Source organism: Mus caroli, chromosome 9 (assembly GCF_900094665.2).
Source record: "Mus caroli chromosome 9, CAROLI_EIJ_v1.1, whole genome shotgun sequence".
In the NCBI taxonomy this organism is placed as follows: Eukaryota; Metazoa; Chordata; class Mammalia; order Rodentia; family Muridae; genus Mus; species Mus caroli.
Window position 1 is genome coordinate 51,677,692 of NC_034578.1, and position 16,580 is coordinate 51,694,271.

The window sequence follows — 16,580 nt, forward strand, 5'->3', positions numbered from 1 at the left end:
GGATACTCGCTTCTAGAAGAGTGGGAAGGAGTGAGGAAAGAAAGTCAAGATGCTATCTCTCCTGGCAGCTTGCTGACAGACTTGTGCTCCAAGTCGCTGCCAGGACTAAACCAACCTGGTGAGAATTGACAGATACCACTCAAACCCCAAGGCCTACTAATTGGCCAATCAGAAACAAGAGTTTTGACTAGAGAACCGAGATTGACAAGGTTGTCGGATTCCGGACAGCCAATCAGAAGCCAGATCTCTGAACTCTGTTGGTGGGTTGGAGAGGGTTGGGCCAGAGCTGTCAGTAGTGTGTACTGACTGGGCGGAGGGATGTGGGAGGAGCCAATAGGAAGGCGGGGCTTGCAGCGGCGGCGGGTCCGGCCCCACCTCCTGCACCGCAACCGCTAGCTGGCTGAGTGGAGAGAGCGATCGGTCTCAGGACGTCCGGTCGCTGTGCGTGAGAGGAGGTGGAAGAGACTGAAGCGAGACAAGCGTCTCTCTGACGGGACATCCCTGAGGGGGCGTGGCGGGCTCCTGCAACCCTTGCGCTCCTCAAACTCGCTGCGTGCTGACGCTGCAGGTCACTGTCCAGCCCCAGCCCTGCTGAGATCTCAGTGCGCAGTGTTGAGGGTCCCACCCTCCGCGGGCCTGCGTGGTTTGGGGGTGGAAGCCATCCTAAGGCTCCTCTGGACCTGAGACAAGGCCGGGAACGGGCTGTGGGCCACCTCCCTCCCATCGGTGTCTTTCGCTCCTCAGCAAGACCCCCTGGAAGTGAGTCTTGCTTCCAATCGCCCTTAGAGGACGACAGTGTAGAGTTCCTGCGGCCCGCGAGCTGTGAGAGTGGAGGCAACTCACGAAATAAGTGCAGGGAACATCACTGCCTGCTTCCCAAGCCTGGAAGCTCACAGCAGAGGGTCGCCGAAGACAGCCGTGGAGGAAGTGCTAAGGCAGAAGTCACAAAGACTTTGTAACACTTTAGGAGAAGGTGAGAGGAAAGACTAGTTTATGTGTTATTATTATTTTATTCTTGTGTACTTTTCACCAAGTGCAGAGTGTAAGATCCACTCCCTCTCCATTCTCCTCTCATGCAGCGAAAAATTACTGAGTCTGGCGCAAACCTCCTGCTTAGAAGTCCTTACTGTTTGAGTTGTTTGTTTGTTTGTTTGTTTGTTTGTTTTTTCCGGATCTAAATATTGTTGACAAGAAGTATACTAACATCTATATAGGATTTCGAATCGCTTTCCACTCTCTCCACACACGGGGCGCATTTGATGAAAATGGATGTCTCTGTTTTTTTATTTTTACTTTTTACGTTTTTTCTTTATGTGTATTTGCTTTCAGTAGCATGTTTCAATGTGTGTCTTTTTTTTCAGGTTGTGGAGTTCTTTCTATATACAGCAAAAAGGCTCAAAATTCTTCGTTGAACTCTTTTAGAGGCAGTGTGGCTAAAGTTACAGAGGTTGGCTGCCCAGCTGGTGCTGGGACAACTTTTCACAGCTCAGTAACTGTTTGGTACCAGGTTGTCCCGTGACCAGACCTACCAACAGTACTTTGTAAACAGGACTTTGCTTTGCTAAACAGGACTCTTCGAAGAGATAATTAACAAGCCCCCTTTAAGGACATGGGAATGTTTTCTGGAGATTGGCCTTCACCAATTGACTTCAACAGTCTTCAAATTTAATAGCTTTTTCTTTTTGAGACAAAGTCTCTCACAGTAGCCGGGGCTAGTTTGGAACTCAATAGGTAGTCTGGACTGACCTTCAACTAGCAGCAATCTTATTGTCCTGCTCTGGATTGGCAGGATAGCAGATGTGAGCTACCACACCCAGCTCCCTGTCAAATCCCCATCAAGCTCAGTGTTGTTTTTAATACCCTTAAATTCTTTCAGAGCTTGGAGTTAAGGTTTCAGTTCACATTACATTCTGAGCACTAGCCTTATTTTATAAATATATTCAGAAGGAATGTTTAAAATTCCTTGTAAAGTCTTAGAACCAAAAGCAGTGTAACAGGATGTATCAGTTTCCAGAAGTTTCAGGTGCAAAGATTCTTTTGAAGCCCTGTTTAGTCTTTGTGATAATATGTTTTGTGTCAACACCGGAGGGGCTTAATTGGCTTCTGAAAGCAAATATTGCGGTCAGAAGGTAAACATGAGAAGTGTTTGTCAAGAACACAACAGCTTGGTTGGGCACATGATTTACTTTGTAGAGACCTTGCCTAACATGCACGAGGTCCTGAGTTTGATCCCTAGCACCAAATAAGCCAAGCATGGTGGTACATGGGAGGTAGAGGCAGGAGGATCAGAAATTGAAGGCTGTCTAATACGTTTAAGTCCAGCCCATGCTACTCAAAACCCAAAAACATAAAAGAATACAACTCAGAATTATAGGCATGTGCCGCTAAGCCTGGCATTCCCATGGTTGCTGTAGTTCCAAACTCTAGTTTCCATACTTACACATTGGCCACCATCCGAAGTGTGCCATCTTCCCAGCCCTCAGAGCTGAGGTCTCAGTGGAACTGAATATTAGTTTTGGACACATCTCTTAATGTCTTTGGACCTGTGTTTCTCTATAAAGTTGGCAGGCAAGAGAAAAGATTGGATTAGATAACATAACAAAATGCTTCTCTGGCCCGCGTTTGTCCATAGAACTGTACCTTTAAGTTGTGAGGGAAATTTATAAATAACTTATGGCCCAGGATTTTTATTCATCTAACATATCTACTTCTATTTTGTTTGTTTTATTTGAGACCAGGTCTCTCTATAGTGCCTGGCCAGCCTAGAACTTGCTAGGTAGACCAAGCTGGCCTGGAATTTGAAATAGTCTCCCAGCCTCTGCCTTCCAGGTGCTGGGATTATAATGGCATGGGCCATTATCCCCTGACAGAACATCAATTTTTTTAAAGGTTATTTTAATTTTTAAATGTCTCTGTGTGGGTATGGTGCACATGTAACTACAGATGTAGCACAGAGTGTAGCTGTCCAGCAGTCATGGATAAACTGGATTACCTGCAAGGGGGGCTGGAAATGAAAAAGGAACGGGGTGCAAGAGAAGGATGAAGCCAAAACAAAGTTTCTGCTCAAGGCTCAAAGTTTAATTTTCAGCACTGCGTTTATATAGGGAAAGCCCACAGACCTCATCCTTTGTTTCAGCAGAATGTTGCAAAGCAACTCAGTTGGCAGTCTGCTCCTGCAGGAAATTGCAGGTGCGGCAAAGGCAAGGCGGAAGCCTCCTCCTGGGTCGAGGTCCAACTGTGGCAAACACTTAAGATCTATTTGGCCCGCTCAAAGCTGGGGGAAGGGCACAGAGGAGTCCCCTGGAACTGGAGTTACAGGTGATGTAAGCCACACAATGTGAAAGCTGGGGACCAAATTCAGGCCTTCTACAAGAGCAGCAAGTGCTCTTAACTGCAGATCTACCTCTCCAGCTCCAGGTCATCTGCTTCTTCATCTTATTCACTAATTGATCATTTAAACTTTATAAATAAAAATCAAGAAGCATAGACTCAATATAGAAAAATAGTGGCCTGTCTGAGAATAATCATTCAAACAACTGCCATTGTAATATGCCTGGCTCTTATTTTCCCCCTAGGCATAATGTCAAGTGGAGCTGGCCAGCAGTCACAGGCTTCTGCCAAGCCCGCTTTTACTGAGGCACAAGCCTCTGCACTGGTAGAATCGGTATTTGGATTCAAAGTTTCTAAGATCCAGCCACTCCCTAGCTATGAGGACCAAAACTTTCGTGTTCACATTTCAAGAGGCAAAGAGACTACAGATGACCCAGTTGAATATGTCCTCAAAATAAGCAACACGAAGTCTAGCCAAACTCCAGAGCTGATTGAAATGCAGAACCATGTCATCATGTTCCTGAGAGCAGCTGGATTCCCAACAGCCTCCGTGTGCCGAACTAAAGGGGACAACACGATCTCTCTCATATCCATTGGTAAGAGATTTCCTATACATTCATATTACTATATTTTGGCTACAGGTAGAAGCAAAGTGTCTAAAACAAGTTCATAACTCAAAGTGGAGATATAGCTTGGACATGGTTTTAGTAGAGATCTACTGTAAATTTTTTTTTCAATTTTTTATTAGATATTTTCTTCATTTACATTTCAAATGCTATCCCGAAAGTCCCCTATACCCTCCCCCCACCCTGCTCCCCTACCCACCCACTCCCACTTCCTGGCCTGGGCGATCCCCTGTACTGGGGCATATAAAGTTTGCAAGACCAAGGGGCATTTCTTCCCAATGATGGCCAACTAGGCCATCTTCTGCTACATATGCAACTAGAGACACGAGCTCTGGGTGTACTGGTTAGTTCATATTGTTGTTCCACCGATAGGGTTGCAGACCCCTACAGCTCCTTGGGTACTTTCTCTAGCTCCTTCATTGGGGGCCCTGTGTTCCATCCAATAGATGACTGTGAGCATCCACTTCTGTGTTTGCCAGNCACTGGCATAGCCTCACAAGAGACAGCTATATCAGGGTCCTTTCAGCAAAATCTTGCTGGCATATGCAATAGTGTCTGCGTTTGGTGGCTGATTATGGGATGGATCCCCGGGTGGGGCAGTCTCTGGATGGTCCATCCTTTCATCTTAGCTCCAAACTTTGTCTCTGTAACTCCTTCCATGGGTATTTTGTTCCCTATTCTAAGGAGGAATGAAGTATCCACATGTTGGTCTTCCTTCTTCTTGATTTTCTTGTGTTTTGCAAATCGTATCTTGGGTATTCTAAGTTTCCTACTGTAAATTTTATGTTTATAAATGTCCTGATAAATAATAAGTAAGGGACCTGTGAACACCACGAGGACATGCTCTATTCTTATTTAACACAAAAAGATTATGTGTTGCTAGGAATTGAACCCAGGCCCTTGCACGAGCTAGTCAAGCACTCAGTAAATTCACTTCTCCAGCCTTGAGAATGTATTTGTATTGATTAGACTGGCTGCTGAGTTGTAATAGAAATAGAAAGAACATGAAACTAGCAATCAAGCATTTAAAACACCAGTTTGTCATTACTATGTATGTGACCTCGGACACAGCACGTGTATGCAAGGCTGCAAGTTCTCATTGTCTTTTCAAGAATGATTGATTGACAGGATGTATCATCCCTTCCATCTAGACAGTGGATCTGGAGTCAAAAGCTACTTGGTAAGAATGCTCACTTACCTCCCAGGAAGACCAATAGCTGAGGTTGCCATCAGCCACCAGCAATTATATGAAATAGGAAGGCTGGCTGCCCAATTGGATAAAGCCCTAGAGGTAAGATCTGGGGTCTTGTTTGTAAGGGATTTTGTTTGTTTATCTTTTTTTGTTTTTGTTTGTTTTGAGACAGAGTCTCACTAAAGCCCTGGCTGGTCTGGAATTGATGATGTATACCAGACTAATGTTGAATTCGCAGACATCTTCCTGCCTCTACCTGAAAGTGCTGGGATTAAAGGCATGCATTACCACTCCTGGCAGCAATGAGACTCTTAAAAGCAGTATGCTTTGTTTATTCATTGTCTTTTAGACAGAGTCTCCTACACTATGGGGTAGCTTCAAACTCCCTGGGTAGCCAAAGATGGCTTTGAACTTCTGGTCCTCCTGCTTCTGCTTCCTGAGTACTGAATTATAGGCACGTGCTACCTCATCTACTTTATATGGTGCTGGGGATTAGGCTTCGAACATGCTAGATAAGCATACTTCCAACTATGCTGCCTTCCCAAAGTATTTATTCATCCTTTACCCTTGATGTCTAGCATTGTGCAGTGAACACATTGGGAGACTTTTAATTTTAAAAAAGTAATGCCAAGCTGATGCTAAAGTTAGTACTGCATGGGTCAGAAGGACATTGCAGGTGAAGGAAAGAGCACATGAAGTATGATGAATATTCTGGAACCTCTGGATTGTTCATTGTGGCTGCTATATATATATGAACTATAAATGAGGCAGGCAGGAGATAAAATTAAAAATTTAAGGTGGAGTCAGATTATAAGAGACACATTCTATGACAGTAAAGAGTTGGTTTGTCCCAGACACTTGGGAGACTGATACAGGAGTCTCATCAGTGTGTGCCAGCCTAGATCACATTGTAAGACCCGCCCTCATCCAAAGCTAAGGAGTCTGAACTGTATCTCTCAGGCAGTAGGTGTGTGTCCCTGAGGGAAGTTTTTCTTACTATGCAAAACCTACTAATGATAGCACTCTGGGGTCCAGAGAGGCGTGGCACATCTAGAAAGCTAATTCAGTAGTCAGATAATCAATAGCTAGTAAAAACAGATTAAAGAAGGGCTTGAGTCAGGGAGATGTTTCAACTCCCAGCACTTGGGAGGCAGAAGCAAGAAGAGTACCATAAATTCAAAGCCATTCTGGTCTACATAGGGAATTCTGGGTCAGGACTATATAGCTAGGCTCTGTCTCACAATGAATAAAGAAACAAACAAACAAACAAACACATTTTAAAGTTTCAAGGTTTAGAAGGCAATGGGACTATATTTGGTGATTGTTTTAGTGTTAAGTTGGTAACCAGGGAAGAAGTGAGCCAAGTGCAGTTCTAACCTAGGCTTGTTGTGACGCAGTCTCATCTGAAGCAGGAAGCAATTAAATAAGCACTGAATGAGAGGAGAAGGAGAGGAGGTTAATTCTTTCAATCTCGAACTTATTTGGAGTCTTCTAGAAATCAGTGAAGAGAAAGCAGAATGCTGTGTTATGTGGCAGAGTTGTTATGCCTGAAGTGTTTCTTATGGGAAGAATTTTTAGGGTCTTGTTTTTGTTTCTTTGTTATGCAATCTGATAATGTTTACCAGGCATGGTGGTATATATCTGTAGTCCCAGCACTTAAGAGGCTAAGGCAGAAGGATTGATGAAAATTCAAGCCCAGCTTTAGCTGTGTTCTACCACCCTAACTCAAAAAAAAAAAAAAACAAAACAAAAACAAAAACAAAAACAAACCAAAGAAACGCAGAGGCTTTGCCATTTAGTTGACACATGTAGGCCACTTTACTTTTTTCCCCATTGGGGTATGTGTGCCTATGTCTAGCTCCTATGTGTTTCTTGTACTTGATATTCACTGAACGTCCTTTCAGTACATGCAGTTAGGGTGATTTGAAGTCATTTGACTCTTTTGGGTCTTGCTTTTAACCTCTTGTAAGTGGGGCCACAGAGCTAGGTTTACTTTAAGAATTATGTAGTGCAAAACCCTTCTGAGTTCTCTGCCCAATAAACTATGTTTATCCTATAAACTTATGTTTCCCAGGGTGGTCAGTAGCCACAGGCACTGTTCTCAGCCTTGCATATGTGCCCAATCCAATCCCTTTCAGCCCTTTCAGATGCTCCTTCCCTCAGACTTAACACGTGCGGTGTACACCAATGCATCAAATTCTCAAGGAGGACTTGGTGTTCTCTCTGCAGCTCTGATCTTTGGGAGTCTGTCCTACAAACTGTAGATGCCTTGGTCTTCCTGGACTCTCAGCTCTATCTCTTCAACTCATTGAACTCACTGGTCTCTTCCCAAGTCTTCCCTCTGCACTGAATCCTCTGTCAAGGTAGTGAGCGGGGACAAACTCATTTTACTTGTCTGTCTTCATTACTTAACGTCAGGGACTTGAATCGTCTTCAGTATTTTAACTTTTATAACTGGGCAAACCAAGTCGGTTACACCTCTTGGCCAGAATGTCAAGACCATGTGACCATCTACACAGTATTAATTTACCCTGTTCTCCCAAATCGTAATAACCTATTTTTTCTGGTTAAATAAAAACCCTTTACTTATTCGTTATTTAAGAAAAACAAATAAAAATACAAAGAAAAATCAGAAGTTACAAGTACTCCCATCCTCTGGAAGTGATGTTCAGTAAATGGTTATGAACTTTCTACTGCACTCTGTTCACCTGTTTAAAACGTTGTATTGCATATAGCTGTGGGTGATGAACATGTCAAACATTTCAGTCAGAACTCTTTCTAATTCTTTTGTGGATCTTCATTAAAAAGTGTGTCTATGGCTCTGCAAAGTTATTTTTGTCACAAACACAAAAACCTGAATTTGGATTCCAATACTCACATAAAAGAATGGCAGAGTGTCTCCCAGCCCTGGAGAGGCAGAGGTGGGAGACTCCTGGGGCTCCCTGGCCAGCCGGTCTAGCCAAATCGGCAAGCTCCAGGCTCAGTGAGTGACCTCATCTCAGAAAAATAACATGGAGGGTCTGGAAAATGACTAAGCAGCGAAGACTCTTGCCACCAAGCTTGAGACCCACGTGGTGGAAGAAAAGGCTTGACTCCCACAAGTTCTCCTCTGACTACCATACTCATGAATACATACATACACACACATACATCAATACACGTGTGTTCACACATACAAATATAAATAAATAAAAAGTAAAATAAAGAGAAGAGTAACTGAGGAAGATGCCCAGTGTTGATCTCTGGCCTCTAGGTATATACATGCACACATGAACATGCATATGCACACATGCACGCGCGCACACGCGCACACACACACACACACAACCCATTTAGAATATCAATATACTTTTAATTTGAGTAATTGTTTTATTTTTATTGGTTTATGACAGGGTATTTCTAGAAAAGATTTATTTATGTTTTGCCTGCATCTATGAAAGTGTGTTGCATCCCAAGGAGGCCAGAAGAGGGCACTAGATCTCCTGGCACTAGAGTTAGGAATGCTTGTGAATAGGTATGGATGCTGGGAATCCCTCTTCTACAAGAGTATCAAGTGCTCTTAACCACCGAGCCATCTCTCCAGCCCCTGAGACAGGGTCTTGCTCTATAGCTCTGACTGACCTGGAACTCTCTATGAAGCCTGGGTTGTCCTTAAACTTACGACAGTCCTCGTGCCTCTGTCTCCTGAGTGCTGAGACTACATGAATAGTAAAAGTACACCTGGTATACGTGTACTTTTAGGAGATTTTTTTCCATATATAAATTTTATACAGAAAAATCTTTGTAGTGATTACAGTCCTCTGTATTATATCTAGATTGTCTGTGTAATACCCTCATAATGTCTTCTAAATACACTTTTTAAATAAGTGCCTCTTACATTTTTCTCTTTTACTATTTATAAAAAAAATCAATGTATTGTGATATATTTAAAGTATACAACATGTTATAAGATACATATGCACACACAGTAAAGCTACTGCTACAGTGGAGCACACTGTTCCCTCGTTCTCTCTTCCTGTGACACTCAGTTAATCCTTGTTAACTTCTTCTCCTGTGCCCATTTACCAAAAGTGTGACGGAGGACTTTTAGGGGTATTCATGCTGTTAGATCATTCATCTTGATAGTTTTAAATATTTACTACTTTGCTACTCCCATTTCTCTTCAGAGACTGTAAATAATTTGCCTTTTGTTAAATATTTGCTACAGTGAAACCTTTGGCCTACACACACCTCTCTTTCTTTTAACCTAGCTATTGTGACTAATTACAATGAACATAATAGTACAGATATTTTCACGAGGGCCATATTTTCCTTCCCCTTAGGTAAGTGCCCCTAAAAGGCTGAACTAAAGGTTCACATAGTAGTTCTGGTTGTAATTTATTTATAGTAATTTTCCATGCTGTGTTCTATAGTGGCTGTACATTCTTGTCAACAGTATACACAGGTTCTCTTTCTCCATACCTTCCCGAAGCTAGTTTACTCATATTACTGACAGCATCTGTCTTCACAGATGTGAAGTGATAGCTCACGGTGCTTCCAGTGTGTATTTCCCTGGTGGGTGATGTAGGTGACCATGCTTCTGCGTACCCGTTGGATATTTTTGTGTTATCTTTGGAAAAGTCTCAGTTTTAGTCTTTTGTTCATTTTTAAACTGAGCTATATTGTTTTCCTTGCTATTGGGTTTACTCGTTCTTTATACATTTGCATACCAGCGACATGTCTTCTCACACTATCAATTGGGATTAAATTGTTGAGTTTGTGTATGAATGTGTTCATGTATGGACATGTTGTGTGGGTGTGCACTGACATGTGTGCATGTGCATGTCAAGGCCAGAGATTGACACCAGTGTCTTCCTTGATTGCTCTCCATCTTTTTTATTATTTAAAAATGTTCATATCTATCTGTCTGTCTGTCTATCTATCTATCCTATGTGTGTCCATGCATTTATTTATGAGTGTGTCCTTGCATGCCACAGTGTATGTGTGGAAATCTCAGGTAAGAACAACAAGTCAGTTTACTCCTTCTGCTATACTAGTTTTAGGCATTACACTCAAGTCATCAGGCTTGACAAAAGTCTTTTCCTGGTAAGCCATCTCACTAGCCCTCCACGGTATCCTTTGAGCCTGAAACTTTCCAATTGTCTCCAGTGGCTGGCCAGCAAGACCCAGGGCATACTCCTATGTCCAGGCCTGTATCACCTCACTAAGCCATTCCCTCAGACCCAGTGCTGTTGTTTTCCATGCAGGAGCTTTCAATTTGATATAATCTCATCTGTTTTTTTTTTTTTTTTTTTTTTTTTTTGCATTGGGTGTGACAGGCAAGAAATCATTGACAATGCAATTGTCAAGGGGTTTTATGATTTCTGATCATGGCATTTGGGTCTTTTGGGGGTTAGTTTTTGTATCTGAGGTAAGAAACATCTCCAATATCATTGTTTTTTATGTTGAAATCCAGTTTCCCCAGAACTACACTAAAGAACTTTACCCTTTCCCATGGTGTCTTTATGGTGTCCTTATTGACCACTATTTGGTACTGTGGGATTTTTTTTTTTGCTTGTTTTTTGTTTTTGTTTTTGTTTTTAGATTTATTTTATTATATAGGTACACTGCAGCTGTCTTCAGACTCACCAGAAGAGGGCATCAGATCCCATTAAAGATGGTTGTGAGCCACCATGTGGTTGCTGGGAATTGAACTCAGGACCTCTGGAAGAGCAGTCAGTGCTCTTAACCACTGAGCCATCTCTCCAGCCCTGGTACTGTTTTTAAGGATTCTTTATAGATTCTCTGCTCTGTTCCACTAATTCTTTTGTCTGCTTTTATATGAGCAAAATGTTATTTCTTGCTTTTGTTTGTTCTCTGGGTCGCAATGTCTATAGAACTGGGAAAGTGTTGCAGTTCTGCCCTTGTGCTAGAGGCTGTGAGCAAACTGCTGAGGATACAGTTGAGCACTGAAAATTCCATCAGCTTCCAGGCCTAGGTGCTCCAGTGTAGACAGAGGCCCTGACATCACAGAGACCAGAACTAAGGCATTCTTAAGTGATTGAACCAATACCACTGGAATTTGGTTGAAGCTTGATTGGCAGTTGGACTGCAGGTCAATCTCAGAAGTTTCAAATATTTTGAAAAAGAAGATATAGGCAACTATGGTTGTGGTCTGAGCTCTGTAGGGAGCAAAGTGCTTAGGAATGACAGTGACGGGAGATAGGCTGACAGGAATTAACAAAGAGCACTGGTTAAACTGCCATCAATTCCCATTATTTGCAAGGAGCCAAAAAGAAATAAAGGCCAGCAAAATCAGGATGATAGTGCAGAATTTCAGTTCAAACACACTCTTGGACTGAGGACACAACTCAGAGACAGAGTGCTTGCCTCACATGTGGAAGGCCCTGGGTTCAATCCTCTGCACCACAGAACAAACAGACAAACTCAAAGCAGAACATTGATGGAACACCAACATGGGTGAGGGCTGTATGTCCTCTTAGTCCATGAGTGACGGATGCCTTTATGTTCCTGATAGAGAAACCAAGGTCTGAGATGTTCATGGCCTGTCTGTCAGTAGGAGAGGGAGTTGGAGCTCTGTGTGACTCAGTCCAGTGTTCCTTCCACTGGTGCCCTGGGAGCTGAGATGCCATTCTGTGGGTGTGGGGGACAGCATTGCCAGCACTGTAGCTGAGTAGACTGTAACTGGAAACCCAACAAGAGTGTTATATTGATACAGATTTTTTGAGACAAGGCCATACTCTGGCTGTCCTTGAACTTACTATGTAGATCAGGCTGTCCTTGAACACACAAAAATCCTCCTGCCTCTCTGCCTCCCAAGTGCTGGGATTAAAAGCATACACCTGACTTTGCTATATTTACTTTAAAAATACCTGGAGAGATGGCTCAATGTTTACTAAGTTATTTATTTATTTATTTAAGATTTATCTATCTTATTTCATGTATGTGAGTACACTGTCGCTGTCTTCAGACACAACATTAGAGGATTTTGGATCCCCATTACAGATGGTTGTGAGCCACCATGTGGTTGTTGGGAATTGAACTCAGGATCTCTAGAAGAGCAGTCAGTGCTCTTAACTACTAAGCCATCTCTCCAGGCTCATTTACTAAGTTCTTAAGCCTTAAGGGGGATATACTGTTCTTCTAGGGGACCTAAGTTCAATTTCCAGTACCTAGATGGGTGGTTCACAACTGCCTGTAGTCTCTGTGGGCACCTGCCTTCACATCTTCTCATGCACACATCCATGTAAGACGTACACACACAAACACACACACACACATACACACACACACACACACACACACACACACACACACCTACAGCCCATTAAAATTAATAAAAGTAGAGACTAGAAACAGTTCAGGAGTGAAGTGGTACTTCACACTTGATGCAGAAGCATGAAGACTTGAATCATCTCCCCAGAACTCACATAAAAATACCAGGCACAGGTTTAGAATCCTGGGGCTGTGGAGGAAGAGACAGGAGGATTTTGGGAACTTTGGCTTAGCCTAATTGGCTCACTCCAGACAAATGACAGTCTTTGTCTTAAAAAACAAAGTGGATGGGTCCTGAGGAATGGCGTGGTCACGAAATTGACCAGTGGCCTCTACATATAAGCACATAGATACATATATATCCATAAACACATGCACTCACATAAATATGCATCTTATACCCTCCAACTCCCATACATATCAAATAAAAATAAAACTTACATGCATATGTGTATATGCATATATATGTATATGTATGTATATATATATATATATATGTATAATATGATTTCTAAAACTTTGAGTAGCATTGACCAGCATGAAACAAGGAAGTTCCCTCTACTATGACCTCTGAGTCGCAGTCCATCCCCAGCGCCATGGCTCAGGCGGGTCAGTGCTTACCCTCTACTTAACACACTAGAAGAGGAGGAGACTGAAAACAGTGTCTTGTGAGGTGTGCTGTGTTCAAAGCAGCTTCAAGGCCTGGGGATTCCCAGAGAAGACATACATACCCTGTTGCAGATGTCCCTAGAGGGTCACAGTTGGACCGGTGGCATAGATACCAGTGCAGAGGCAGATTTTACCTCAGTGAGAGGAAGAGCCATCTCTGGGAGGATGAATACTTCCTAGGAGTACCTTTCCTTAGAGAGGGCTGTGAGATATTCGAGAAGGGGTTGACAATGTATAAGGCTTGTGTAGAGGCTTTTTCGCTGAGTGGAAATGAGAGTCTAACATCACTGTGGAAAAGGGCATCCTGGGAGAGAAATGGCTCATGACAAAGCATTGAGGCTTCTTGGACTCTAGAGAGGCCAGAATGGGACCAAGTGAGAAGAGACAAGCCTCAGATCAGATGCACTGGTGAAAAATGTATGAAGAATATATTCTCTCTCTCTCTCTCTCTCTCTCTCTCTCTCTCTCTCTCTCTCTCTGTTATGGTGTATGTCACAGTGCAAGTATGGAAGTGTAGAGGTCAAATGATAATTCTTATATACGTAATATATGTAAATTTTCTTGCATGTGTGTGTGTGTGTGTGTGTGTGTGTGTGTGTAAAATTGTTTTTTAGGTAGGCTCAGACTCACTATTTAGCCAAGGATGACTTTGAACTTCTGATCTACCCATATCCAGCTCTCAAATGCTGGGATTACAGACATATGCTGCCATAGCAGGGATCAAGCATAGGGTACTGTCCATGCTAAACAAGCCCTGCCTAAGCTACATTCTATCCTGGTTTTCTGCTTTTCATTTAGGAATTCCATCATCCAAAGTTAAATCTTTTTCATCGGGAGAACTTTATCTGGAATCTGAAAAACGTTCCTCTTCTAGAGAAATACATGGGTGCCCTGAGCCAAAGTCGAAACCGGGAGATTATTGAACAGGTCATTCAGCTGTTCAAGGAAGAAGTAATGCCCAAATTAAGTCATTTTCGAGAATGTGAGTATTTTCCCAATCAACATATGTATGTTTCTTAATCTTTAACTTGGCAAATTTAGTGTCAGGAAAACATGGAGGAACTGCTTAGCTTTCTGGCATTATAAGATGTTCTCCTCTGTTCCTATCACTTTTACAAGAATCATGCCTTTACTATTCTTTTTTTTTTTTTTTTTTTTTTTTTTTTTTCCGAGACAGGGTTTCTCTGTAGAGCCCTGGCTGTCCTGCCTGGAACTCACTTTGTAGACCAGGCTGGCCTCGAACTCAGAAATCTGTCTGCCTCTGCCTCCCAGGTGCTGGGATTAAAAGCATGCGCCACCACTGCCTGGCATGTCTTTACTATTCTTACGTTTGTTGTATTTGAAGTTAACTTTTATCGTTGTTAGGTCTGTATAGTCCAGGCTGGTCTTGAATTGGCAGAAACCCTCCTGCATCAATCTCAACTTGACCAAATAATGCCAGCTTCCAAAAGAAGTTGTATAGTTCATACTACTATCACCAGGGTGTAGACGCTCTCCCTGCGTTACCATCTGGACTTTGTTTTTTGTTTGTTTCTTTCTTTCTTTTTGGTTTTTCGAGACAGGGTTTCTCTGTATAGCCCTGGCTGTCCTGGAACTCACTTTGTAGACCAGGCTGGCCTCGAACTCAGAAATCCGCCTGCCTCTGCCTCCCAAGTGCTGGGATTAAAGGCATGCGCCACCACGCCCAGCCCATCTGGACTTTGTGATGCTTATATTTTTCTTTTCTTTATTATTGAACTTCTTATTGCTTCTTTGTGAATTTCCCATCATGCTCCACAATACCATTCATCTCCCCAATCTTTGTACCTGCTCTCTGCCCTTGCAACCTCCCCCATCCAAAAGAAAAAAAAATCTCATTGTGAAAGCTTTAGTGTGTCACAAGTATGTCCCACAGCATATCCTTTTGTCCACACTTCTTTGATTGTAAATGTTCATTGCAATGAGTCACTGGTGTTTCCTTCTGCTCTACCATCAGTACTGGATTCTCACTGGGACTTTTCAAGGATATCCTGTTGTTGCCCTGTGTCATGGGAAAGCTGTTTCTTTGGGATTATAGGATCAACCCCTTCACATGTTCCAGTAGTTCATCAACTGGTAGATATTGGGGTGGACCAATTCTAAGTCCTAGATATGGACCTGGGTGGTAGCTGAGCTGGTCAGCCTTCTAACCCTTCTACACCCACACCACCAGGGCAAGCTCTCCAGCACTGCACAAACTAACTTACCCAATGCCACAGCAGACAAGGGGCAGAGCTAGCTCTCTTATTCTTATATCCTTGGGACTGGATCACCCACAACCCACCCCTGCAACCAGGGCCAGCTCTACTGTGCTGCCCAGGTAAGGTGCAGGGCCTGCTATCCTGAGGGCTGCAGCTGATGAGGAGCAGGGCCAACTCTCCCTTTCTCATAACCACAGGGCCAACTCTCCCATCTGCTTCAGGTGGGGAGCATCTCTTTCTTGTCCGTGCTACTGCATGGCAGACAAGTGACAGGACCAGCCACCTTTCCCACACTCACTCCCTTGAAGCTAGCTTGCCCGACATCCCCCCCACCCCCACCCCCGCCCCCTGTCAGCTCCAGTGTGATGCTTAGATGGGATGCAAGGTCAGCTCTCCCAAGTGTTGCAGCCAGTGAGGGGCAGGGCCAGCTCTCCTACTCTCAAAGGTCCACCTTTCTCACTCTCATGACCTCAGGGCCAACTCACCTACAATTACCAAAATTAGGGCTAGCTCTACTGTAGCTAGAGAGGTTCAGGGCATGGTGGTGGTGGCTGTTCTCCAGAGTACTGTTGATGAGGGGCCACCTTCAGGACTAGCTCTCCCATCCATGATGCCCAGGTGAGAGGTACCAACATGGATGGCCCTAGGCAGCAGAGATGCCTGTATGGTCTTTGGTCATAGGACACCACTGCTGCAGGGTCATGGACCCAGACGTGGCTCTTGGAGGTAGGACAGGTCAGGACCTTACTATTGCCTTAGGTGGATGCTTTCCCAATCTTCTTTTTATTTAATAGTTTCTCATTGTAATTTTAAAATATATTTCTCTATTTAGATACATTCATACATTATATATAAATATATATATATATATATATATACACATACATATACATACACACACACATCAGAGGCTAGAGGCAGCCTCTCTGATCATAATTGGATATATATATATATATATATATATATATATATATATATACACATCAATATACATACACACACACATCAGAGGCTAGAGGCAGCCTCTCTGATCATAATTGGACTAGGGACTGATCTATAAATACAGCAGAACATCATTAGAAATTTTTTGTTGTTGATCAGACGTGTTTGTTTCTATCCCTGGTCTTTAGGCTGTCCTGATTCTGATTTCTGGTTATCCAGGCATTGTCAGGCATGGGCTCCTTCTCATGGCATGGGCCTCAAATTCTCAGTCACTTCTTGGCCACTCCCACAAGCTTTGTGCCTCCATTGCCCCAACCCACATTGTAG

At 43.1% G+C, this 16,580-nt stretch overlaps 1 protein-coding gene across 1 annotated transcript in view; it reads left to right on the top strand.

Moving 5' to 3' along the window:
- Positions 1-387: 387 nt before the first annotated feature.
- Hykk (hydroxylysine kinase) overlaps positions 388-16,580 on the top strand; it is a 26,588-nt gene continuing 10,395 nt past the window's right edge. Inside the window, exons 1-4 of the mRNA XM_021172170.2 lie at positions 388-973; positions 3,576-3,926; positions 5,108-5,247; positions 13,891-14,074. Of these exons, the coding sequence (XP_021027829.1) occupies positions 3,581-3,926; positions 5,108-5,247; positions 13,891-14,074 (670 nt within the window). The 5' untranslated portion in view covers positions 388-973; positions 3,576-3,580. The remainder of the gene's footprint in view (positions 974-3,575; positions 3,927-5,107; positions 5,248-13,890; positions 14,075-16,580) is intronic.